The following is a 24,734-nucleotide window of genomic DNA, read 5'->3' as shown; positions in this document are numbered from 1 at the left end:
TTATCATGCACAAGGTCCCACATTCAGCTTATGAGAACAGTTTTGGGATAGATAATAAGCGAGCAGATTTAGTGGCACGAGGCCCATGGCTGCAGAGTCCAGCGTGGTATTAGGCTCGAGGTTAGGTCGTTGGTTCTAATTCCAGAGCCAACAGGGTGAAAAATCTGTCAATGTTCCCTTGAGTAAGGCATTCCACTGCAAAAAGCACAAGAAAGAAGAATAACACCCACCATCTGTGATTAGTCTGAAATTGTTTCTGTAGTTAGAAACAGATAAGCATTCCTGCAACCTTTTGCTGAATGATAATTTGAACTCTGAGAAATTCAGATAATTGATTGCACTCAAATTAGCCATTTCAACTTTTGGGATTTGTATATTCAATAAATATAGTACCCAACATCTGATTTGGACCAAACCGCTTCTTAACAATGGATTCAAAATAAATTGTCATAATACATTGACCCCCCCTCCCCCCCAAAAAAATTCTCACACCAAGCCCACTGTATGGACAGTATACGGTATCAGTTCACTGTTTGACAAGTAGTATGAATCTGCGGCTTGGAGTATTTTTTTGGTGATGAGATCAACGTCAATATTCAGACTACTAGACATGTGAGATTAAGAACACAATTGATTTTCATCATGAGCAAAAATCTATTGGCTTTCTACCCAAAATTGCAAAGTAAATAGTGTAATCCATTTGATAAACACAAGAGACCAGCAGAATTGATAAAGGTATGTGGCAGAAACAGGAACAGCGGCATCTACTGGCCAAAACCTGGTACTTTCACACTCATTTATGGGGGGAACGCCAGTGGCTTTTGACCATTTCTTTGGATTCCTCACTTCTTAATCATTTAAGATATTTGGTACAAATCGGATGTTGAGTACTATATTTATTGAATATAATATTAATCCTATACATTGAAATTGCCAATTTGGGTTCAATCAATTAGCTTAATTTCTTAAGAGTTCAAATTCTCTTTCAACAAAATAATGTTGCTTGAATGCGTATTTTATGTAATCTAACTACAAAAACTATTTCAGAACAATCCGAGATGGTGAGTGTCATGGCTTGCTGAAATGAAATGGAACGACCCATGTGATGTTCAGGCGTTCTACTTATGAACTTGGTGATGGCATCTACTCAATTGAGCAAAGATGTGGTCTATGGGAGTGGCTTCCAAAAACAAAACGACATCCCCGAAAGCGTCGCATGTGTAAGCAACTGGCGTCACTATTCAAAACCTAAACAGCTTGAGCAGAGAACAAGGTTGGGGTACCACTGCAAGACTAAACGAGTCAATTTCATGATGACTACAAAATAAAACCTGAACGTTAGCTTTATATCAACAGAGAAATAACGTTGAAATGAATAACTGGATATGAAAGCGTACTGGTGTGGTGAAGGTGACAAACTCAGTCTGATATGAAATGGAGGCGTCTGTAAATGACAGCCAGCAGTAGGTCATCTTGTGAATGAATGTTAGGGCTGGGCTCTATAAGTTATTTATACGGACAATACAAAAATACAAAACCGTTTGCAGCAAACAACTTACGCAAGCTGTATTGATAAGGGACCGATTTGGATACATGCCGAATCAAATACGACAGGTTAAAGCTAAATAGAAATAGACTAGAGGCAAATAAAACGTAGTTTACCTTTATTCGGAGAATATTTCTGTTTGGGTAGGACATTGATTTTATGTTAACCCCAAAATGTCCTTTGAATGAGGTTTTATAACCGATTCCTTGATCAATGCATTTTCCTTTGACGAGGCATCGGTTTAGAACTGCAACCCTGCACTATTTTTTTTCTCCAAAAGATGTGCATCGGTTCTTGATTCCCTGGCTGGTCTTTGCAACTGTTTCTTTAGAAATGTATCGCAGCCTCTTCCCCCGCCCATCTTAATTATTCGATTAGTTTAACGGCGGGTGGCATCCAATAAATGTTGCATTACCGCCATCTACTAGATTGGAGTATAACTCCCTTATACTTTGCTTGAAAAAAATCATAAATAAACAAATACCCTACCATTTAACACTACAAGTTACACCACCCCACTCCACTATTTAGTCCTACCGCAGGCCAACAACCTGAAAGGATGGGACACCACCCCTTGACACACCCTGCAACTCTTTTGACATCAAGTCTCACACACCCAAATACGTCTCTGCAGCTGCCATCACAATCTCAATTTTCTGCGACTTTCGATCCATCACTGCAGTACAGTTGATAACCATTGCCAGAAATGCTAAAAATCCAATTTTACGGAAACATACAGTACCAGTCAAAAGTGTGGACACACCTATTCATTCAAGGGTTTCTCTTTATTAAAAATATATATATTCTACATTTTAGAATAATAGTGAAGACATCAAAACTATGAAATAACACATATGGAATCATGTAGTAACCAAAAAAGTGTTAAACAAATATATTTTATATTTGAGAATATTCAAAGTAGCCACCGTTCTCCTTGATGACAGCTTGCCTCTATACCCCACACACTCCTCTATACTCCATTTGCCTCTATACTCCACACACACACAGAAGAGCAGAAGAGGCAATTGCCTCAGGTCTTACATCATCAAGGGGCCTCGTGAGTTGGACATAATAATAATGAAAAATATCCGCTTGAGGCCCCCTTCCCCCCAAGCTCCGCTTAAGGCATAATAAATATATAGTAATAATAAAATCCCCACCAAAATCCTTCTGTTAGGGAAATTGTATCTTTTGAAATCGGCATTACACATCCGCGGTGGAAGGGGTTGACACTACTGACCACCAGTGGTGGAAGGGGTTGACACTACTGACCACCAGTGGTGGAAAAAGTACCCAATTGTCAAACTTGAGTAAAAGTAAAGACACCTTAATAGAAAATGACTCAAGTAAAAGTGAGTCACCCAGTAAAATACTACTTGAGTAAATGTCTAAAAGTATTTAGTTTTAAATATACTTGCGTATCAAAAGTTAAAAGTACAAATCATTTCAAAGACAGCACCATTTTCTTGTATGTTTTATTTACTTACAGAAAGCCAGGGGCACATTCCAACACTCAGACATACTTTACAAATAATATAATAATAATAATAATTATGTGAAGCATGTGTGTGTTTAGTGAGTCCATTGGACCCTTTTCCTGTCTTGCTAAGCATTCCAAATGTAACGAGTACTTTTTGGTGTCAGGGAAAATGTATGGAGTAAAAAGTAAATTATTTTCTTTAGGAATGTAGTGATGTAAAAAAAAAAGTGGTAAAAAAAATGTGTAAAGTAAAGTACAGAACCACCAAAACTACTTAAATAGTACTTTAAAGTATTTTTACTTAAGTATCTTAAACCACAGCCACAAAGTCATAATTATGGCAAAACCCCGCCTATTTCTGCAATTTCAATTCTTAAAATCTGATTTTAAACCTAACCCTAACCTTAACCTCACTGCTAACCTTATGCCTAACCCTAACCTCAAACTAAGATCATCTGTACACAACACAACATTTTGTCCCTGATCTTAGCCACAAGAAATGGCCGTATGGGTTCTGGCTTTGTTTCATTTTACACTTTTGAAATGTACAGAATTCAGAACATGGGCCATTCGTACAGTATTCTCCCTGTACACCAAGTCAGAACCATTGGATAAATAAATGGGGCATATAAGCAGACAATGAAAGCTCTTCTAATATTTGACAATTAGATTTCTCTAAAACAGGCTATAGGCTACATGTGCACCACCAAGTCAGAACAGTATGCTAAGCTATGAGAGGGAAAGGCACCAAATTGTTAGGGTGAGGCACATGGGCTACTAACATCTTACTACACAACAAACACTTAGTATTACTTTTTTAGCTACAGTATACATATCTCCCTGGCATATTACATCATTTATGCAGCAGCATACAAGACATTTTTGGACTCATCTTGTTGTGCTGTGCTCACTAGAACAGGAAGATGGCGCGGCGGTCCTTCTTGTGGACACATTTTGTCATTAAACTTTGTCATCGAAGTCTGGCATTCTCTGGATTTATGGTGCTTTCAAGACAACTGCGAACTCTGAAAAAAACAAGATTGAAATATGACGTCAAGGATCTTTAGGTAGGAGCTTTAGCTCTTGGTAGCTGAGATATTGAAAGTATGATGTTGTCAGGATCAGTTCAATCAAAGCTACGTTAGATAACGTGATTTGACATCCTTTTATCTGTGGCCAATGTCCTTGAGCTTTCTTGGATGGGAACTTCTAATGTAAGTCTATGGCAGCACCTAAGGGGCTTACATTTTCGAGCTTTCCCTGTAGATTTTGCAGTGACATATTGTCCCCATGAGTGACAGAGCACTGAGCCAATCATGGTGCAACTAGAGAACATTACCAACCCTTAGGCTCTGTAATTTACACTGGCTGCCCCAACAGAAAGCACTGAGCTAGGCTGAAACACTTGTTTTTTGAAACACCTGCAAGCTCAATGCAGATGTAGGACATCACATCAAATGAAATCTATTTATAAAGACCTTACATCAGCTGATATCTCAAAGTGATGTACAGAAACCCAGCCTAAAACCCCAAACAGCAAGCAATGCAGGTGTAGAAGCACGGTGGCTAGGAAAAACTCCCTAGAAAGGACAGAACCTAGAGAGGAACCAGGCTATGAGGTGTGGCCAGTCAACTTTTGGCTGTGATGGGTGGAGATTATAACAGAACATGGCCAAGATGTTCAAATGTTCATAGATGACCAGCAGGGTCAAATAATAATAATCACAGTGGTTGTCAAGGGTGCAACATGTCAGCACCTCAGGAGTAAATGTCAGTTGGCTTTTCATAGCCGATCATTCAGAGTATCTCTTCCTCTCCTGCTGTCTCTAGAGAGTTGAAAACAGCAGGTCTGGGACAGGTAGGACATCTTGTGTGAACTTGTCGAACTGAAACCTGCTGATATTGAACTTGATTCAGATACCATTTCCACCCAAAAGGTGGCGTCATGAAACTACCAGCAGCAAATGAGGCACTGGTACCGGTAAATCGGGTGTATTGTCTTGACATAATGCATTCTTGCCAAGTGTTGGTATTCACACAGTAGTTAGTATTCACACAATACTAAAACAATTTTCGTATCTGAATAAGGGGTCTTTTATCCAAATATTGCATGTTGAAAATGCTGAACAAAACCATTAAAGGCCAGTCGCACCCTATGTGACCTGGCCTACCGCGCCTATGTAGGCTAGCATTGATAGAATCGGCACACACCAAACCATCATTCTTTTGTTTTAGACATACTGACGTCTTAAAGAACAAGCATTATTGTCTTGAAGTCGAATAAGACAATAATGCTTGTATGTATATTGATATGACAGGGTTGCGCAAGTCTCCATAGAAGGTTCAATAAAAATAAATAAAGTAATTTTATTTAACCTGGCAAGTCAGTTAAAGAACAATCACGACCGGGTGTCGGACCAGGGTCTGTAGTGACGCCTCGAGCACTGAGATGCAGTGTCTTACACCACTGCGCCATTCGGGAGCAAATAGGGCAACGTGTTCATGCACAAGTGTTTAATTTGCATAATTGGAATAGCCAATACTATTGCGTGATGTGTGTTATCTGCAGGTCAATGCGATCAAGGCCGGGTGAACGCTTTGGGGGACATGTTTTTGTTTAGGAATGGGTAAGCGAGTGTTCTCATCCTGCGCTCATGCGGAGGTGGGGTCTGCCCTCAGGGCGTCATAGTATTTCAGCAGAGGACAGAGCAGCATTTTGGAGACCGTCCGTTATTTAGACAGTCACACAGTGGTCCACAGTTGAGCAGGTTGAGACAAACGGGTAGACTATAAGTTTCAACGATATATTATTCTTTATATTCCGCTATTCTCATGTGGGTCTAAGTCGTAGACGTCTGTCTATTTCCAAAGTTTGAACCCGTGACTGGTGGATATTTTTACGTACAAATTTCGCAAAGTGGAAAAATGCCTCGGTCTTTCTTGGTCAAAAAGTATTTCGCCAATAAAAAACCCAACTATAGTGAACTGGAGTGTCAAAATGGTGAGTAGCTTTACTTTATTAATTGTATGAAGTAGAATGCATTACATAAATACATAAAACATTACAGAATAGGTAACCATCTGTTTTCTCTATTATTCCTCCTTACAATAAACCTCTGGGGATATGTTTTACTTGATCCACTTTTACTTGTGTTGCCCAAACATAAACTGTCTCCACGTTGGCAACCTGTACAAATCATATTCGATTTTTTTCAAGTAGGCTCGTTGTAAAATTTAAAAAAAAAAAGTAGTTCCCCCTAAACTGCACAGAGCTGCAATACATTTTTTTCTACCCCATGTGAATACGTGGGAGGAAATGGCCCATGAAATCTCAGCTTGGTTGAATCTCTAATGTTTCTGGTGTAAAATGCTCTAGAATTTTATAAAGATATCACAGAGAAACCTGACAGGCAGTTGTTGCTTTACAAGTTGAAAATATATGGCCTATCCAAACTTCATGTTATCTATTCATTATGTTGTGTTCCAGTTACATTTAATTATATGTCCATGATGAACACGTCTCAGTAACATTTACAGCACAGCTGACAGAATTTCTATAACCTAACCCTCTTCCTCATCCCTCAGCCACCTCACTGGAGAGGTACCCACTAGCTGAGCTTCCAGCAGGGGACAATAACTTAGCTGCCACCTGTTACACAACAGGACTGGTATGGGACGTGAGCTTCCTTCCAGCCCTCTACGTCCCCACATCCCCCACTGATGCCTCTCCCACCCCTGGTCCCCTGGACCTCAGCTCCCCATCCAGCCTCAGCAGCAGTGCCAGTAGCAGTGGGGAGGAGGATGAGGGGCGCACCTCTGACCCACCCAGCCCCGAGCCCACAGACACCTACCACCCCCCCCAGCGCCCCAAACGCACAGGCATCAAGAGCCATGGCCTGACCGAGGACGAGAGAGTGGCCCCAGTCACTGCAGCAAGGCCAGCCTTCTTCTGCAAGCACTGCCCTAAAGAGTACACCAGCCTGGGGGCGCTGAAGATGCATATCCGCTCGCACACACTACCCTGTGTCTGCCCCACCTGCGGGAAAGCCTTCTCCAGGCCCTGGCTGCTGCGCGGCCACATTCGCACACACACAGGTAAGAACTCCCACACTTTCCATTGGATATTACTTTGGTAGAAGGCAGGGGCAATTATTCAGTTAATTAGATCAACACCTGCAGTTTGACCAACAAGCCCAAAGGGCTTTGTATTGATCACTCATTGTGTTCTACCACACTGTAACAATGACTCCCTGAGAATTATCTTATCATTGGCTACTCTGTGAGACAACAGAATGCATGATAACATTGTGATGAAGGGGACAAAGAACATAAGGAATCTTTCAGCTTTCAAACGGCCCACTTACTACCAGCAGCAACTTGAAAGTAGTAATCTAATTTGGCACTGATTTAGTCATGTTAATTCAAGTGTGGTCCTGATCCTGACACCAGATTCATATTACCCTTTAAATGAGCTGTATTCACTGAGGTGTTAATGAACCCCTCTGGTGAGCTCCGAGACAGCCAAATTGATGTAGTTGTGTGTATTGCTAATCAAAGCGAAGGTTCACAGAACCCGTCTCATACACAGGCTTACAATTTTTAAATGTGTTCCTTTATTTAACTAGGCAAGTCGGTTAAGAACAAATTCTTGATTTACAATGACGGCCTACCGGGGAGCAGTGTGTTAACTGTCTTGTTCAGGGGGCAGAATGACAGCTTTTTACCTTGTCAGCTTGGTGATTCAATCCAGCAACCTTTCGGGTTACTGGCCCAACGCTCTAACCACTAGGCTACCTGCCACCCTGAAACATCACACAGTTCGTGTCATGCATCTCAATCCAATGCTCCTCCAACCATCTCCTCCTTCTCAGGTGAGCGGCCGTTCTCCTGCCAACACTGTAACCGTGCCTTCGCCGACCGCTCCAACCTGCGGGCGCACCTGCAGACCCACGCTGAGGTGAAGAAGTACCAGTGTGGCGTGTGTTCCCGTACCTTCAGCCGCATGTCCCTCCTCCAGAAACACAGCGCAGTCAGCTGCTCCACCTCTTCCACAGCATGAGCAGGAAGGGGCCATGGAGTTTTCCCCACAGACACCTCAGGGCGGTAGGAGAGTCTACAGACTCATATCACCAGCAAGACCAGAGGAGCCTGAACCAATCTGCCAACAGAGACCATTAACTCACCGTTAACTGGTAGGAGAGGAAGTTGACCCTGACTCGTATCTCTTTGGATGGAACTTCCACAGCCATCTCAGTTTCAATCTCATTTAAAGAAGAAGAACATTTTTCAAACTCCTCCCATTTCAAGTCTGGTAGATGTTTTGGACTGTAAGTAACTCTGTACTCCTGCCATTCTCCCAGTCCCAACTTAGTTCTTTCCGCATATACAGTAGTGGATTCATGAGGGTTAGTGGTGCCATTGTTTTTGTCTATCCCGGCCTTTGTCCTGGCCAGACAAGTTCAGGATCATCGTGGCCTAGACACAGCTGCTGAGAGAGGTAGGGGTGCGTGTGTGAGATACATCTCTCAGCATGACACACACACGCACACACACACACACACACACAGCTGTCCCTGGTAGAGTGGTGTAGATAGACAAGGTGCTAACAGGTGCTCTGGCCCTGACCTTCACTGGGCTGATAACAGGTGACTTCCACCTCCCCCAGAAAGAGGAAGTATGTCATCATCACAAAGAGGATGGGGTCCGTTGGTCCCTTTGTGTGCATGTCTCTAGTGGGTGCGTCTTAAGCTTTTACTTTGACTACATCAAGCCCAGATGTAATCTGATGTGTTTCAAAGACAGGATAAAGCCATTTGTTTCTGTTGTTATTCCTTATGGAAGCTCTCAGCTTTCAATGTCGTTTTAATTCCTGAATGATAATCTAAGCCGTGCACTCCAGGTTACCACAGTGTTAATTATTGCCATTGTTCTCTACAATGATGGAGAGAACAGTCTTTCCCATGCCATTTTTGTAAGATATAAACTTGTTTTGTGAAATGTATTCTTTCTAAACCAAAGATGTGTCTTCTTGCCTCAGCTGGTAGTTTTACCATTATGCATCAAACAGTCAGAACTGTGGGGAAGGAGGGGACCAAATGCCTTGTCTAAAATGTTTACGTCATAGAGGCACGGTTTCACAGCCCTGGCTGTAAAGAGGTGAATTTTACATTTTCTAAACCTTATGGTTTGCAGTGCGGTGTCCAGATTGTATGTAGTCTTATTTTTTACTGTGTTTGTGTTTTTCACTTCTATTTCAATTATTTCATAGCTGATGGATTTGCATTCAATAAAATAATTTATGTTTTTAAAAAGTATTGTTTTATCTTTTTTTTTTTGAAGGAGAGTCTAGCACTACTTAATACAACAACCGTATATGCATGTTTGGTTGGAGACTGTTAATTGGAATAGGGTTCTCTTTCAACAACTGTAAATGTAGTCTGTTGGGAGTGAATGAGCAGTTTGAATATCCCATTGTGACGTTTAGTGGGAGGCAGGTGTGCAGGTGAACACACTGAGTGATGGACAAGGACTACTGCGTACACTGGCTCAATGTCTCCATCTCTCCACCTGCCACCGCCTCCTGCAGCCACTGTGCAAACAGTGTGTGTGTGTGTGTGTGTGTGTGTGAAAGAGAGAGTAGATTTGTTGGCCAACATTCATCTGATTTAAACTTGTTCTAGGTCTGTATTTCCTTAGTTGAGGGAGTTGAAGCTCCTACTATGTAGCCCAGACAGTGAGTCAGTCTGTGTAGCCAGGAGAGTCTAAGTTCCCATGGTGCTCAGGGGTGGGTTTCCCAAAAGCATCGTAGCACAAAGATCATCTTTCGTCCATTTTAGTTTAAATGGAATTAAGACCTTAGTGCTATGATGCTTTTGGGAAACGTATCCCAGGTCTGGTCACAGAGCAGCGAGGGTGCGTGGGCTGTTGCCGAGGGTGAGATGAGCTGTTCCACTCAGCCTCTCTGTCTGCTGGAGCTTCTAGTTGCACGGTTCTTAAACTCCACATTTTCTTCTCAGTCAGGGAAATATTCACTGAGCAGGAGATAAGACTTCTGTGGTGAGCTCTAGACATTTGGTCATACTGCTGTGAGTTAACAACGAGTCCGATATGGAGTGAGAGGTCTGGGAGGTGGATTAATAGTTCCGTCATTTGGTTGTTACCATTGCACCTTTGACATGGATGTTCTTATACAGCAGGCCTATTAAGTTCCAGCTGCTTGGAATTAATTCAGTGGTTTTAGGATGTAAATTGTTAGCGTGTCCTCAGGCGAGGGTGGCGGCTCGGCTAATAAAATCACACAACATTGCAAGTTGAAGTGAGTAACGGTTTTAGTCAGATTATGCTCTCTAGTTAACTTATTAATACTACATTGGAATCACTCATTCTGCTGTATGAATAATGTCTCGGCAGTTGAACTTCTTTCTTGCCACAAAGCTTATATAGTAGGCCTACCATTTTGAAATCCAGCCTCCAGTTGAACCCCCAACATATCATAACCCTCACCACACTCCAAGTTAGTGTATATATTAATCTTTTTTTGGAAATTAAAACAGTACTTGCTCCCCCACTCACTCCTTTGGGAGATTAGAATGCCTGGTTCTGAAATGTGAGAACGTTTTCCTGCTGCACGCTTCCCAGTGCCAGAACACTCATTGTAATTTACCAAAGGGGCTGCTATTTATGCCATTAAGTGTTTAACATTCCAGAGCCCCACTGGGTTTGTGTATTCTTCTCTCTCTCTCCCTGCCTCTGGCTGTATATCTATTTATGTACGTATATGTGTTGAGCGTGAAGTGTCCCTGCAGAGAAGCAGCTCTCTCTCTCTTCACAGGAGGCTCAGCTCTCCTCCTCAGAGACAGGCCGGCAGGAAATGGGAGTTTACTTTGGCCTACTTCACCCAAAAAAGACAGGCTAGGAGCCGAGGAGCTCAAGTGCTAACCCTCACTGCTTACTGCCACTGCACCATATCCCATCCCCCCACTGTTCTCCACTGGTCCCACCCACGCCCGCTCCCAGGCCCAGTCCCAGTCAGGGGGAGAGAGAGACAACGGCCTTCAGTGCAGCAGCGGCCAGGGCTCACAGTGGGCTCAGGGCCTGGGATACAGGAAGGAGCTGTCAGCCTCCCATAAACACGACTCATCCTGCGCAGATGACACAGAGGGCTTGGGGGTAGCGCTCCCCGGCCACCCCGCTGCCAACCCACAGTTTTTACACTGTGTACTGCTAAGTTCCAGACTTGTGGATTCCTACGGGGCTTTCCTTCAGGCGCCGGTCCCCGTCTGTGGTTATCTTCTCTGCATGTTTTCCTACACAGCAGTGAAGTACGCTGATTTCAGGGGGCTGTGACGCTGTTTTCTCAATGTGGTGCCGTGCTGAGAAATATAAACTCAACAGCAGAGGGAACGGACTAAAAGTAGTAGTTCTCAGGAGAAATGTAAAGTATAATTGAAATATTTTCTGTTGATTGTCTTTTTAAAATGAACCAGGGTGTGTTGTACTTGCAATGAAGTTATAATCTCCTCCTGAGTAGCTCTCTAAGCAACCCTCGTCCAATGTATACTTCCCCACCCTCGTATCCTATATAAAGTCTTCATAATAGTCTCCTCTCTGCCTGTTGCCTGTGGAGAGGAAGCTCAGACGAACAAACTCACCCAGATGTGAAAATCTAGCCTGTTAAGTCTCCTCTGTCTGCAAATAGGCCAAGGACAACCACTGCATCTGGTAAATAAAGAACCCAACAACAGTAACACCACAAGTATGTCTAATGATGGATTTCATCAGGGTCTGGAGTCTGCCTGAGGCCAGGATTGGAGAGGTGGTTGGAGGGGGGGGGGTTGCATATTAAAGAGTAATGAATCACACACTCAGTCACAGGGTCGCCGTGGATGAATGTGCTCTCTGTTTTCCTGGAGTCTGGAGTTTACTAACTGATGACGCAGGCTACACTTGATCAGAGACATGTGTTGCTGTGGACTCTGTGCCAGTGAGAAGCGAGGAGAGGGGGAGAGGTGGAAGGACGGATGGCGCCTAAGCCCTCTCTCTTTCTCTCCCTCCTGGGCATTGCCTCACACTGATGATTGGGGAGGAGGGTTGTCCCGTCCCACTCTGGGAAAAATAAACCCAGCCTTTTAGGCCAGGACAGGAAACAAGAGATCTTCAGTGAGCATCTTGACCTAACTCCATCAATTCCTTTACCATCCTCTTCTCCAAACACACTCAGGGAGAGAGAAGGGAGATTGAGGGTGAGAGAGTTTGTGTACATAACTAATATTGCCGAACAATTACTGAATTATATCCAAAAGGGAAGTATTCATTGCCTGTTTAGCCTCACTTAAACCAGTAAAAGAAAAGTATTACATTTTTAATTTCTCCCCTTTTCCATGTCCAAAGACTTAAACCTTAACTTTTGCAATAAATGGACCCATTATCCCATATCAATAGTCACTTTATTCAGTTCCAAAAATGATAAGTCTTTCCAGAATTTCAGTGGAAGACAACCAAAGAAACATGTGATCCACGGGTGAGAGAGAAAGTGACTTTGGGGATTGAAAAGAGAAAGGATATTGAGAAAAATGGACAAAAGAATAACTACTGTAGAAAAAAGGTACCATCCGCTGACTGCTTCTCCCCATGTGAACTTTGAATTAAGATTTTAGTTACAGGAAAAATGCTTGGTTTGACCGGGGAAACCCTTCTCATGTCAGATTTCACTAAGGGGTCAGGATACTCTGACTGTACTCTCTATGAAGAATCAAGAATGATGAAATCCTGACAGCATAGTCATAGAAAGGGCTAAATGCTCTGAACAGTGCAGATGTAACAGCGTGCGTTTGGTTCTGCCTCGAACAGGGATCGAACTAGTAACATTCTATAGTAAACAGTATCAGCAGCATATGTGATGAGTCAAAAAAGTTAGTGAATAAAGGGTCAATACACTAAACAAAAATATAAACATGCAGTGTTGGTCCCATGTTTCATGAGCTGAACATTTTTTTCCCAGTAATGTTCCATATGCACATAAAACATATTTTTCCCAAATTTTGTGCAAAAATATGTTTACCTCCCTGTTAGTGAACATTTCTTCTTTGCCAAGCAGCCGATTAAATAGCATGAACATTGCACAGGTGTACCTTGTACTGGGAACAATTTTTGTAACACAACACAATTCCACAGATGTCTCAAGTTCTGAGGAAGTGTGCAATTGGCCTGCTGACTGCAGGAATGTCCACCAGAGCTGTTGCCAGAGATTTGAATGTTAATTTCTCTACCATAAGCTACCTCCAACGTTGTTTTAGAGAATTTGTCAGTACATCCAACCGGCCTCACAACCGCAGACCACGCCAGTCAAGACTTCCTCATCCGGCTTCTACACCTGTGGGATCGTCTGAGGGGTGAGGGGGGGCTGCTGAGGAGTATTCCTGTCTGTAATAAAGCCCTTTTGTGGGGAAAAACTCCTGATTGAGTGGGCCTGGCTCCCCAGTGGTTGGGCCTGGCTGCAAAGTGTGTGGGCCTATGACCTCCAAGGCCCACCTATGGCTACACCTCTGCCCATTATTGTGAAATCCATAGATTAGGGCCTAATTAATTAATTAAATTTTACTTATATTTCCTTATGTGAACTCTTAACTCAGTAAAATATTTGAAATTGTTGCTTGTTTATTATATTTTTGTTCAAGATAGAGGCCACCTGAATCATTATAGTTACCTGGACTAACTATTTAGCAGTCTTATGACTTGGGGGTAGAAGCTGTTCAGGGTCCTGTTGGTTTCAGACTTGGTGCATCAGTACCGCTTGCCGTAGAGTAGCAGAGAGAACAGTCTATGACTTGGGTGGCTAGAGTCTAACCAGAATAGAAAGAGGAGTAGGAGACCCCAGTGCACAACTGAACAAGAGGACAAGTACATTAGAGAGTTTTCTAATGATAAATTAGCCTTTTGAAATGATAAACTTGGATTAGCTAACACAACGTGCAGTTGGAACACAGGATTGATGGTTGCTGATAATGGGCCTTTTGTACGCCTATGTAGATATTCCATGACAAATCTGCCATTTCCAGCTACAATATTCATTTACAATATTAACAATGCTGTATTTCTGATCAATTTGATGTTTTTCTTTAAAAAACAAGGACATTTCTAAGTGACCCCAAATTTTTGAACAATCGTGTATATCCATTGATTCTTGAAGAATGTAACTTATTACATGCCTCATGAGCTCAGTTCAACTGTCACACTCCATGAGATCCCAAAACATAAACTTGATTTTTCTCCAATGTTTGTAAAAATTGTAAATGTAAACAAACGCTGTTTAGCCTCATAACATGGTTAAAATAATAATGTTGCTATCATGGATGGTCAGTCCTTCCATCCATAGCTCTGTCTATTAATCTGAGAGTGGTTACATTTTTCCAGGCCCATCCCTCAGCTTTTTACCAAAACAGAGGCGGGGTGTCCATTTTGTTATTGCTTCATCTGTGTATTTGCCCTTTAAACAGCTGCATATTATCAAGATATCACAGTGTCAACAACAAAAAGGTCAACAATAGGCCTATAGCAAATGCAGCATATGGCATTCATTTTTCACATGTAAATAGCCCTTTTCAGTAGTGCTCAAAGCATGCCATTCCATGAGCGCAGCATTTATTTTATACTCCAATCAATGAGCCCAATCAGTCCTCCATGACAACAAAATCATAAACAACAGAGTAGGGCTGGCTAATAAACCCTTAGTTTTGGGGATATGCTCAGGAAAAAATGTTGGTTAATCTATACTCCCATATTTCCAAGTCCTATTCTTGAAGATCAAGGGGTATAACATTTATTGGAATGACTGGAATTCTGATACACTTTGGGTTTTTAATGTAAAGATATAATTGAATCTTATTATTATATGTAGTAGAAAGCGATAGGTTAGAAGAAGTCTACATAACCAACCCATAAAGTAAAATGTAACATCCATATATGGCCAGCTATGTAAACTTTAACATTGATTTATCCTGCTATAGATGTCGTTCAATAGGTAACATACATTTTTTGTCTTCTTCTAATGCTTCTTAAAGGGGAAAGTCATCGAAAAGTAACTGAATGTAATCAGATTACTTTACTGAGTTTGGGTAATCCAAAAGATATATTACTGAATACAATTTTGGACAGGTAACTACTAACTGTAATGGATTACATTTAGAAAGCAACCTACCCAACTCTGGTCGATGTCTAGCAACCCAAAGGTTGCGAGCTTGAATCTCATCATGGACAACTTTAGTATTTTAGCAACTTTTCAACTACTTAGCATGTTAGCTAACATATCCCCTAACCATAACCCTTTTACCTAACCCTTCACCTAACACTGATCTTTTTAGCTAACCCTTCCGCTAACCATAACCCTTTAACCTAACTCCTGAATTTAACCCTAATCCCTAACCCATAGCCTAGTTAAGTTAGCCAGCTAGCCAGCTAGCCAGCTAGCCACCTAGCTAGAATTTGTAATATATCATACATTGAGCAAATTCGTAACATATAGTACGTTTTGCAAATACGTAACATATTGTACATTTTGCAAATTCGTAAAGTATAATAGAATAATAATTTGTGTCATATAAAACTTAGTAGGCGATGGACATCCACATATGGATACACACGAAACATAAAACATATCATACTAAATGGAGTGTCTCAGATTTATGTACAGAATAATACAAAATGCTCTGAGTCTAGGTTGGGGATGATGGTGTTGTGAGTCATGACCAGCCTTTCAAAGCATTTCATGGCTATAGATGTAAGGTTACCTTGGCGTTTTTGGGCACATGAACTGGTCTGCTTGAAACATGTAAGTATTACAGACTGGGTCAGGGAGAGGTTGAAAATGTCAGTGAAGACACTTGTCGGCTGGTCAGCACATGCTCTGAGTACACGCCCTGGTAATCTGTCTGGCCCTGCAACCTTGTGAATGTTAACCTGTTTAAAGGTCTTACTCACATCGGCTACAGAGAGCCTGATCACACAGTCGTCCAGAACCTCTGGTGCTTTCATGCATGGTTCAGTGTTGCTTGCCTTGAAGCGAGCATAGAAGGCATTTAGCTTGTCTGGTAGGCTTCTGTCACTGGGAAGCTCGCGGCTGGGTTTCCCTTTGCAATCCGTGATTGTTTGCAAGCCCTGCCACATCTTATGAGTGTAGTAGGATTCGATCTTAGTCCTATGTTTTGTCTGTTTGATGGTTCGTTGGAGAGCATAGCAGGATTTCTTATAACGTTCAGGTTAGTGTCCTGCTCCTTGAATGCAGAAGTTCTAGCCTTTAGCTCAGTGCGGATGTTGCCTGTAATCCATAGTGTACGTACGTTCACTGTGGGGATGGCGTCGTCAATGCACTTATTAATGAAGCTGGTGACTGATGACTGATGTGAACTCCTAAATGCCATTGGATGAGCACCGGAACATATTCCAGTCTGTAATGGCGAAATAGTCCTGTAGCTCAGCGTCCTCTACATCAGACCATTTCCTGTCTGAGGTTTTGCTTGTAAGCAGGAATCAGGAAGATAGAGTTATGGTCAGATTTGCCAAATGGAGGGCAAGGGAAAGCTCTGTATGTTTCTCTATGTGTGGAGTAAAGGTGATCTACATTTTTTTCGTCTCAATTTTCACAGGTAACATGCTGGTGGATATGAATTCATGCATTAAAATCACCGGCCACTAGGAGTGCCGCTTCGGTTGTTCTAACCCACGTTACACCAACCTTCTCTAGCATGAGAGCTAATGAAACGTTGTGAGCTACTCATTTTGTTTCTAACTTTCAAATAGGCACATCCTTCTTTTCTTCTCCCCCTGCAACTCTTCCCCTAGTCCTTAACTAGATGCAGGCAAGAGCGTGCAAGGCAGTACTGAATGTCACTGTCTGTCCATGTGTCACTGTCTGTCCCCTCAAATTTGTCTCTTGACCTGTGTTCACCTACATTGTAAACATTCATTCATAGGCTAGGTTGTAGGAGCCTGATGATGGGTAGAGGGAAAATGTAAGTATCATGCCTAAACTTGTCGCTGTTACATTGAACTGGGTGAATGGAATATGAACGAGAATCATCCAATGTGCTGTAATAGAAATAAGGCCATGAACATGAACAAAAAAATAATCCTCCTCTTAAACGGCACTGACCGTCACTGGAGTAAACTGATATATTATTCTGGTCTCCGATTCCCACAGTAAGCCCAACGACTTGGTAGTTATCCATGTGTTAAGTCTGTATTTCTGGTGAAATACTGCTTCCACGGAGGTTGTCGGTTTTGACATAGAGCAAGACAAAAAGAGAGATGCCTCTCCAATGGGCCTTAAAGATGCTCCAAGGTACCTTTATTTATTTATTTTTGGGACAGAAAGAACAGAGGTTATGGGCATGCGTCTGCAAAAGTGGTGAAAAAATATATAAATAATTGCAAAAGAGGGCCGTAACCTATGATATGCATAATCAAAGACTTGGCATTTTAATGTTCTCACTGCAAAATATAGTTTTGAGATACAGAGGGTTATTCAATTCCCAGATCTCGGAACTGTTTTTGAATGTCTTTCATGACTCAAGTACATCACCTCACCTGCATTTATTTTTTGATTGGAAACCCTGCAATGTTGAGAATCATCTGACATATCTCATATGGGAAAGACCATCTAAAGAGCAACTATGTAAATAACTGAATGTTGACCAAAATGTCAGATTGAACCTTCTAATTCCAAGGTCTCGATCCATGTGAGGAATGCACCTGAGTGCTTTGTCCCAGAGTAGGTGCAAGGGGATGTTGAACAGTTGCTGGAGATTATTGTGAAAGAACAATGTAAATGTTTGTCCTCTTGTCAGGACTTGTCAGATTGAGCGTAAGCAACCAGAGAGTGTGTTGAGAAAAATACCGTTTTGGAACGTTATTACTGACCCACGTGAAACTTTCATTTGACCTAGAATTTGACTTCATGACAAACATGGGTGGAAGTAATAACTTGCCAAAACACAGATTTCTGTATGTAGGAGAGTACATCATGTGTCAATACAATTGAGCATTTTATTGATGGAGTGGAAGTGATAGGTTCACTTAGGAAGCTGTCCATCTTGTACCACTGCCTCTGTCCCATGAACAGCCCCACAGGTGCATGAAGCACTTGCTCAGATCCAGAGCCCACCCCAGTATGACACACATAGAGAGATGAGTTCGGTGAGAACATGTGCACAGTTTGTCACTGTTCCACTTAACCGTAAGTTGCCGGAGCACCTCCTCCCAACTGGAGAATCAGAAGAGATCAAAGAGAGTTAAGACTGGCAACAGCTGAAGGGCTGGAGCGGTGGAACAGATGCGTAAATTCAAAACGCTTTTTACAGATAGTCAAACAAACGCTGACCAATCCACAGCTGTCATATTTCATCACAAGCCATCAAACACTCCCCCCAAAACACACAAAACGCTCTGTAAACGTTGCAGGATCCAGTGCCTTATAGTGCCAGAAAGCCCCATCTGTCTGGTTGAATGTGTCAGGTTTCACACCCCATCATTGCATAGGGAGTGAGATGTCACATTTTCTGGCTTATTCAGTCAAAGAATCGATTTGCTCTCCCTCTGATCAACGAAGCCCAGCCTGAAAGATGGCATATGAAAGGGGAGAGTCTAGTGATTTCAGCAATTGTGGCCTCATCTAGCTGTGATATTCCCAGGCGGATTTAGAGCTCTCAACATAAAATCATTTTTTGTGAATTGAAACACGACCACTTTCTCTTGATGACAAAGGGGCGAAATCAAATCACTTTGTGGGTAAATCAGAAGTTGTAAAAAGTCAGTAGACATTTGAATGGTGTCTCTACGTCGCTCAGAGGAGACTTGGCAGAAAATCCTCTGTCGTCAGTTATATGAAATGTGGCCAAATTTGTACTGTCACTAAATATGATCGTATTTATTTTACAGTTATAATAAAGTTGAAATCTTATAGTAAATTGTTTATAATTTCATTGCAGGGTTCTGTAGGTTAATTTCAAAATGTAATTTGTTACAATGACTAGTTACCTGTCAAACATTTGTATCAGTAACGTAACTTTTGGATTTCCCAAACTCGAGCCTTTTGGATTACCCAAACTCAATTTGTCAGATTTCCAGTCAAACCAAATCATTTAATACCCCTTGATCTTCAAGAACAGGACTTGGAAATATGGAAATATAGCTTACCTGAAATGAATTTGCCTGAGCATAACCTAAAAATGAAGGGCTTATTAGCCTACTCTGTAGTTTATGATGTTTTTGTCATGTGAAAAATGTTTGCCTTATGCTGAATTTGCTATAGGCCTGTTTGTTTACGTTTATGTTGGTAACACTTTGATATCTTGATAATTTTTGAATCATCATAAATAAAAGCCCTACTCATGGTCTTTTTAAATATAATTTTGCTTAAAGTATGTGGAGCATAATACCACAGAGGAGTTTATAAGGGATTAACTTTCTCAATCTTTTATTACTGGGATCCACTCTATTCAGAGCGGATGTCAGCGATCCATTTTCTAGATATATAATTTTCAAAAAACAGAAATAAAGCCTGTATGATACCAGGAGTATTTCTGTATTTTGAACGCTATATATAGATTGAAAACTTGATTGCTGACATGCAAAACATTTTGGCACTATATCAACAATGGACTAATGAAACAAATGCCAAAATAGTTTTTTGGTGGTTTCTGACTTGTGGTCAGACTCACTCAGGTAAAAAAAAAAAAAACTTTCACATTTTTTATTGGGAAAACAGAAAGATTTATTTTCTCCCAAACATCCCTTCTAAATTTAACAGTGATCATCTAGTTTTTCAAAAGTATCTGTAATCCTATTACATTCTTTCTGGAAATGTATCAGATTAGTTATAGTTTTCTTGTAATCCGTTACATGCATCTCTGGGCGGCAGGTAACCTAGTGGTTAGAGTGTTGGGCCAGTAACCAGAAGGTTGTGGGATCAAATCCCTGCTCTGACAAGGTAAAAATCTGTCATTCTGCTGCCTGATCAGGTAGTCTGTCATTGTAAAATAAGGAGATATTTCTTAACTGACTTTCCTAGTTAAATAAAGGTAAAAAAACATCCGTTTCTCCCCAACCCTCTTTGTTACTATATATAGAGAGCATTTCAGTCATTTCAAGTGCTATCTTTGTTGAATAGGAAAAAAATTGTGATTTTTCTAGATTTTCATAATATTTTCACTATGCTCTTGAGCTTGTTTCCTCACAAGTGAGAACAACTCAGCTATTTATATATATTTTTTTAAATACCTGAAAAGGTACAACCATGCAGCATTTCTAGGTATTGTTTATGGCCATCTAATGAAAAATAATCACTTTTGGGTATGTCTATTTAGGCGGAAATCTACATTTTGCTATAACGCTCAACAGGTTTTGTCGGCACAGCTGTCAAACAAAGTACAATTGGATCAAATAGAATTCTTCACACGCTGAGGAATGAGGAGACACACTCACATTATGCACACGAGCGCATACACACATGCACACACACTTGCACTCGCACATGTTGAAGCCATTACACTGTAGCTTGTTAAGTCATTACTCTGAAGCTTGTTATTTCTCAACCCGAGAGAAAGCAATCTATCCAGAGAGAGCGCTGAGAGATTTGCCACCCGATTGGGCCTTGGGATATGGGAAGTTACACTGAAATCCCAAGAATGTGGTCGAAGCCTGAAAACTAGGAAAACATCGAAAATTGACTTTCCGGGAAATTGGCTTTAATGTTCTGAGATTACTGTCTGTAGATCACGGAAAGCTCTGTGCTGACCATGGGGAAGACCCAATCGTGCAGACAGTCTACTGATGACAGTGCAGAACAGCCTTACTCAGCCAGAGGGACTTGGAGGAACTGACACGGTCCATGAGCTTTGACGTGTTGTAACGGTTCTCCTCTTCGTCTGAGGAGGAGTATGAAATATCGGACCAATATGCAGCGTGGTAAGTGTTCGTCATATTTATTACACTGAACACAGAAAACAAACGAACAAGAGAACAAAGGAAAACCGAAACAGTCCCGTATGGTGAAAACACTGAAACGGAAAATAACCACCCACAAACAAAATTGGGAAAACGGTTTGGTTTTCAATCAGAGACAACGATTGACAGCTGCCTCTGATTGGGAACCATACCTGGCCAAACACATAGAAATATAAGCAAGTTGACAGCTTGAAGTTCCTTGGTGTCCACATCACCAACAAACTTGAATGGTCCAAAGACACCAAGACAGTCGTGAAGAGGGCACGACAAAGCCTATTTCCCCTCAGGAGACCGAAAATATTTGGCATGGGTCCTCAGATCATCAAAAGGTTCTACAGCTGCACCATCGAGAGCATCCTGACTGGTTGCATCACTGCCTGGTATGGCAACTACTCGGCCTCCAACCGCAAGGCACTACAGAGGGTCGTGCTTACGGCCCAGTACATCACTGGGACCAAGCTTCCTGCCATCCAGGACTCTAAAAGGAAGGAAGGCCCTAAAAATGGTCAAAGACTCCAGCCACCCTAGTCATAGACTGTTCTCTCTGCTACCTCACAGCAAGCGGTACCGGAGCGTCAAGTCTAGGTCCAAAAGGTTAAGACAGTTTCTATCCCCGAGTCATAAGACTCCTGAACAGCTATTCAAATGGCTACCCAGACATTTTGCATTGTTCCCCCTCACTCCCTCTTTTATGCTGCTGCTACTCTCTGGTTATGATCTATGCATAGTCACTTCAACTCTACCTACAGTATATGTACATATTACCACAATTACCTTGACTAACCGGTGCCCCCTCACATTGACTCTGTACTAGTACCCCGTGTATATAGCCTCACTACTGTTATTTAGTTGCTGCTCCAACTATTTGTTATTTTTATTTTTTACTTATCTATTATTTACTTAACACTTATTTTTCTTAAAACTGCATTGTTGGTTAAGGGCTTCTAAGTAAGCATTTCACTGTAAGGTCTACCTACACCTGTTGTATGTGGTGCATGTGACAAATACAATTTGATTTGATTAGAATAGGAAACACTAGATAGTCAGTGTGTACTCCCGTTGTGTTGCTCTCTCCCCGCCTCTCTCTCCCACAGCCCAGGGCCCAGTTTCCCCCTTACCTCATGGCTCTGTGTTTTTGTTGTTTTTGCAGGAACACAGTTGGCAGGCCTTTCACAGCATCCCTCCCCGCATGGCTTAAGCAATATTCCCAGAGCTTGGCTGGGCTGATCTCCCTGGCTGGGCTACTGCCACTCTCACCGGAACACTAATGGGTGATACATGCCCCACAGCTACGCCACTTACACCTAAGATCAAAGTATGGGGCAGGGGCAAGGTGAAGGAGGGGGGTGTTTTACACTCTAGTGTCCTCCCCACCCCCTCTTTGACACCAACATGATATGTCTGTCTGTGGGACCAAATGTGGAAGCACCTGTCCTCTCTGGCGCTAGGTTTAACATGAGTAATAATGTAGCGTAGGTCGACTGATCTAACTTGACAAGTCCCCCTTCAGATTGTATTGATTTATTTCCCATCTGGATGTGAAGTCAGCTCAGATGACATAATTCAACTAGATAATATGTCAGCGAGAGACGCACCAGACACAAATGAGAAATGCATCAGTCCCGTCACAGTCAAACCAATCAGTCTCAACATTTTGGTGGAAATCCTCAATGGAAATTGAATAAATAAATAAATGGAAACTGGATTGGACTGGTTTGTTTGTAAGTAGCCAACAACTGTCAACTGAGAATCCCTGATGTACCTTTTATTACGTGAAATAGGTCACCTCATCCATCACAGTTTGGGGAAATACTCTGTGATGAGTTTCCATCTCTGAAAGAAAGAGAGATATTGAGGGTAGGGAAAGGTGGGGGGGCTGGCAGGGAAAAGACAGGAAATCCCATTGCACACTGAACTTCTTCTACATAGTTCTACCAGAAAAAGCCTTTGTAGTGATCCCCCACCCCCTCCATCCTGCCCCCGTCTCTCAACCAACTTCCAACACGAAACATTGCAGCACTGTGAGACCCCCCCAACACACACACACACAGCAGTGGGGAGGGGGATCAAAAGCTCAGGGTTCCCCAATGTCTCCCAGCACAGTCCCACTGTGGTTAGGACTGAGACAGACAGGCACCTCCATTACAGAGACCCTAAATGCCAAAAACACAAAGTGAAAATAATACACCAAAAAGTGTACGTACACACACACACACTTCCTGTTTCCCTTCACAAATTCCTTACGGGAGGAAAGTTATCTGCGGTACGTTGAAGCCTTCTCTTTCAGTTTTGCCCGCCTCTTTACATTCCACAGCAGTAATTCTCCACACAGTATTCCTACTGTCACTTGTTTATTGAGGGAGCACATGCTCTTCATGTGACTCCAATGAAGACTCCAAAAACACTGTACAGAAACTCTGCTCTGTATTATTTTTTACAATAATACTATTTTAAGATCAGAGATCGTAAAATGGTTGCAGTGCAGGTCAAAGACAACTGAAACGTATTTTGAGGGGAAATGTACAGAATAGTATAATGTGCACAGTAAGATGGGAAATAAGGATTTTGGTTTAATCTGATTTCCTCTATGTAGTGCTGAGACCTCATGCAAAGTCAGGGCCTCCAAAAGCACAGCAAGCATTTTCCTGATGAACCGAGGACTATGGAAATGGCAAGTGCGAGTGGACAGAGGTGGGGGGTGGTCAAGGCACCTTGCAACAGCTGGTCGGAATTATCCAGGGGGTCAGGGGTGGCGGGGAATGGGTGGGAGGCACAGAGACTCCTGGCGCCAGGATCGGGGCAGCAGGTCATTGAGGATGACGATTACCAAAATACAAGCAGGCAGCCATACCCTGGAGAGCAGGGGGTGTTCCTGGCTCAGAGAATCCCAGCTACAGGATGGGGAAGCTAGAGGACTACAGTGGTGGGGGGACGCTCCTACTTCCACTTCCTATCAGATAAACCCTTCCTGTCCAAATGACAGCCCAACAGAAACCTATTGAAAGAAAACACCAGTGGAATTACTATTTCCAAGAGTGGCCATTATCTAGAATTGGTCAGTTTTATCAGATACATTTGTATAGTTCATTTGTGTAGTTTTATAAGAACACATTGACAACACAATTTTCACAAGTTCTGTAATAGGAGCAGATGCAGGGTTTTGTAAATCTGGTCTATCAATAGATTAACGTGAAACCTGGTAACACTGCTGTTTGCAACACACCCTGTGGATCCCTCTGCTGGCAAAAGCAATCATACTGCCACAACACTTCATCATTACAGGCAGAGAATTCGGTGGTAAGTGAACCCTACTTGGATTGGGCAGCAGGTAGCCTAGCTGTTAAAATAGTTTTGGGCCAGTAACCAAAACGTAGAGCCGACTAGGTGAACAATCTGTCGGTGTGCAAGGCACTTAACCCTAATGGCTCCTGTAAGTCGCTCTGGATAAGAACGTCAGCTAAATGACTAAAATGTAAATGTAAAATTGAAGGGGCTAGGGCCAGGGTTGAACATAAGGCTAGGGTTAAGCCAAGATTAGGGTTAGGGTTATGGCTAGGGTTAGGGTTGAACTGGGGTGTGGACATGAAGCTAGAGTTTAGGTTAGGGTTGAACCTGGGTGTGGACATGAAGCTAGTGTTAGTTAGGGCCAGGGTTCCCAGCTAGCACATTTGGTTCCTTGGAAGTTGGGGGAATGCACGTTTTTGATTTCCC

The 24,734-nt window shown here is 42.2% G+C and overlaps 1 protein-coding gene across 2 annotated transcripts in view; it reads left to right on the top strand.

The window, feature by feature from the left end:
* The window catches only part of snai1a (snail family zinc finger 1a), a 30,974-nt gene extending 21,636 nt beyond the window's left edge, over positions 1-9,338 (top strand). The window contains exons 1-3 of one of the 2 annotated variants that reach the window (XM_046342738.1): positions 5,579-6,027; positions 6,612-7,121; positions 7,898-9,338. In XM_046342738.1, the coding sequence (XP_046198694.1) occupies positions 5,952-6,027; positions 6,612-7,121; positions 7,898-8,085 (774 nt within the window). In that variant the 5' untranslated portion in view covers positions 5,579-5,951 and the 3' untranslated portion in view covers positions 8,086-9,338. Of the gene's footprint in view, positions 1-5,578; positions 6,028-6,611; positions 7,122-7,897 lie in introns of those variants that run through there. The other variant, XM_046342739.1, reaches the window with a different exon arrangement.
* Positions 9,339-24,734: the final 15,396 nt, after the last annotated feature.

This window comes from Oncorhynchus gorbuscha, linkage group LG03 (assembly GCF_021184085.1).
Source record: "Oncorhynchus gorbuscha isolate QuinsamMale2020 ecotype Even-year linkage group LG03, OgorEven_v1.0, whole genome shotgun sequence".
In the NCBI taxonomy this organism is placed as follows: Eukaryota; Metazoa; Chordata; class Actinopteri; order Salmoniformes; family Salmonidae; genus Oncorhynchus; species Oncorhynchus gorbuscha.
Note: the sequence above shows the minus strand (reverse complement) of the source record. Positions and strands in the feature narration are given on the sequence as shown.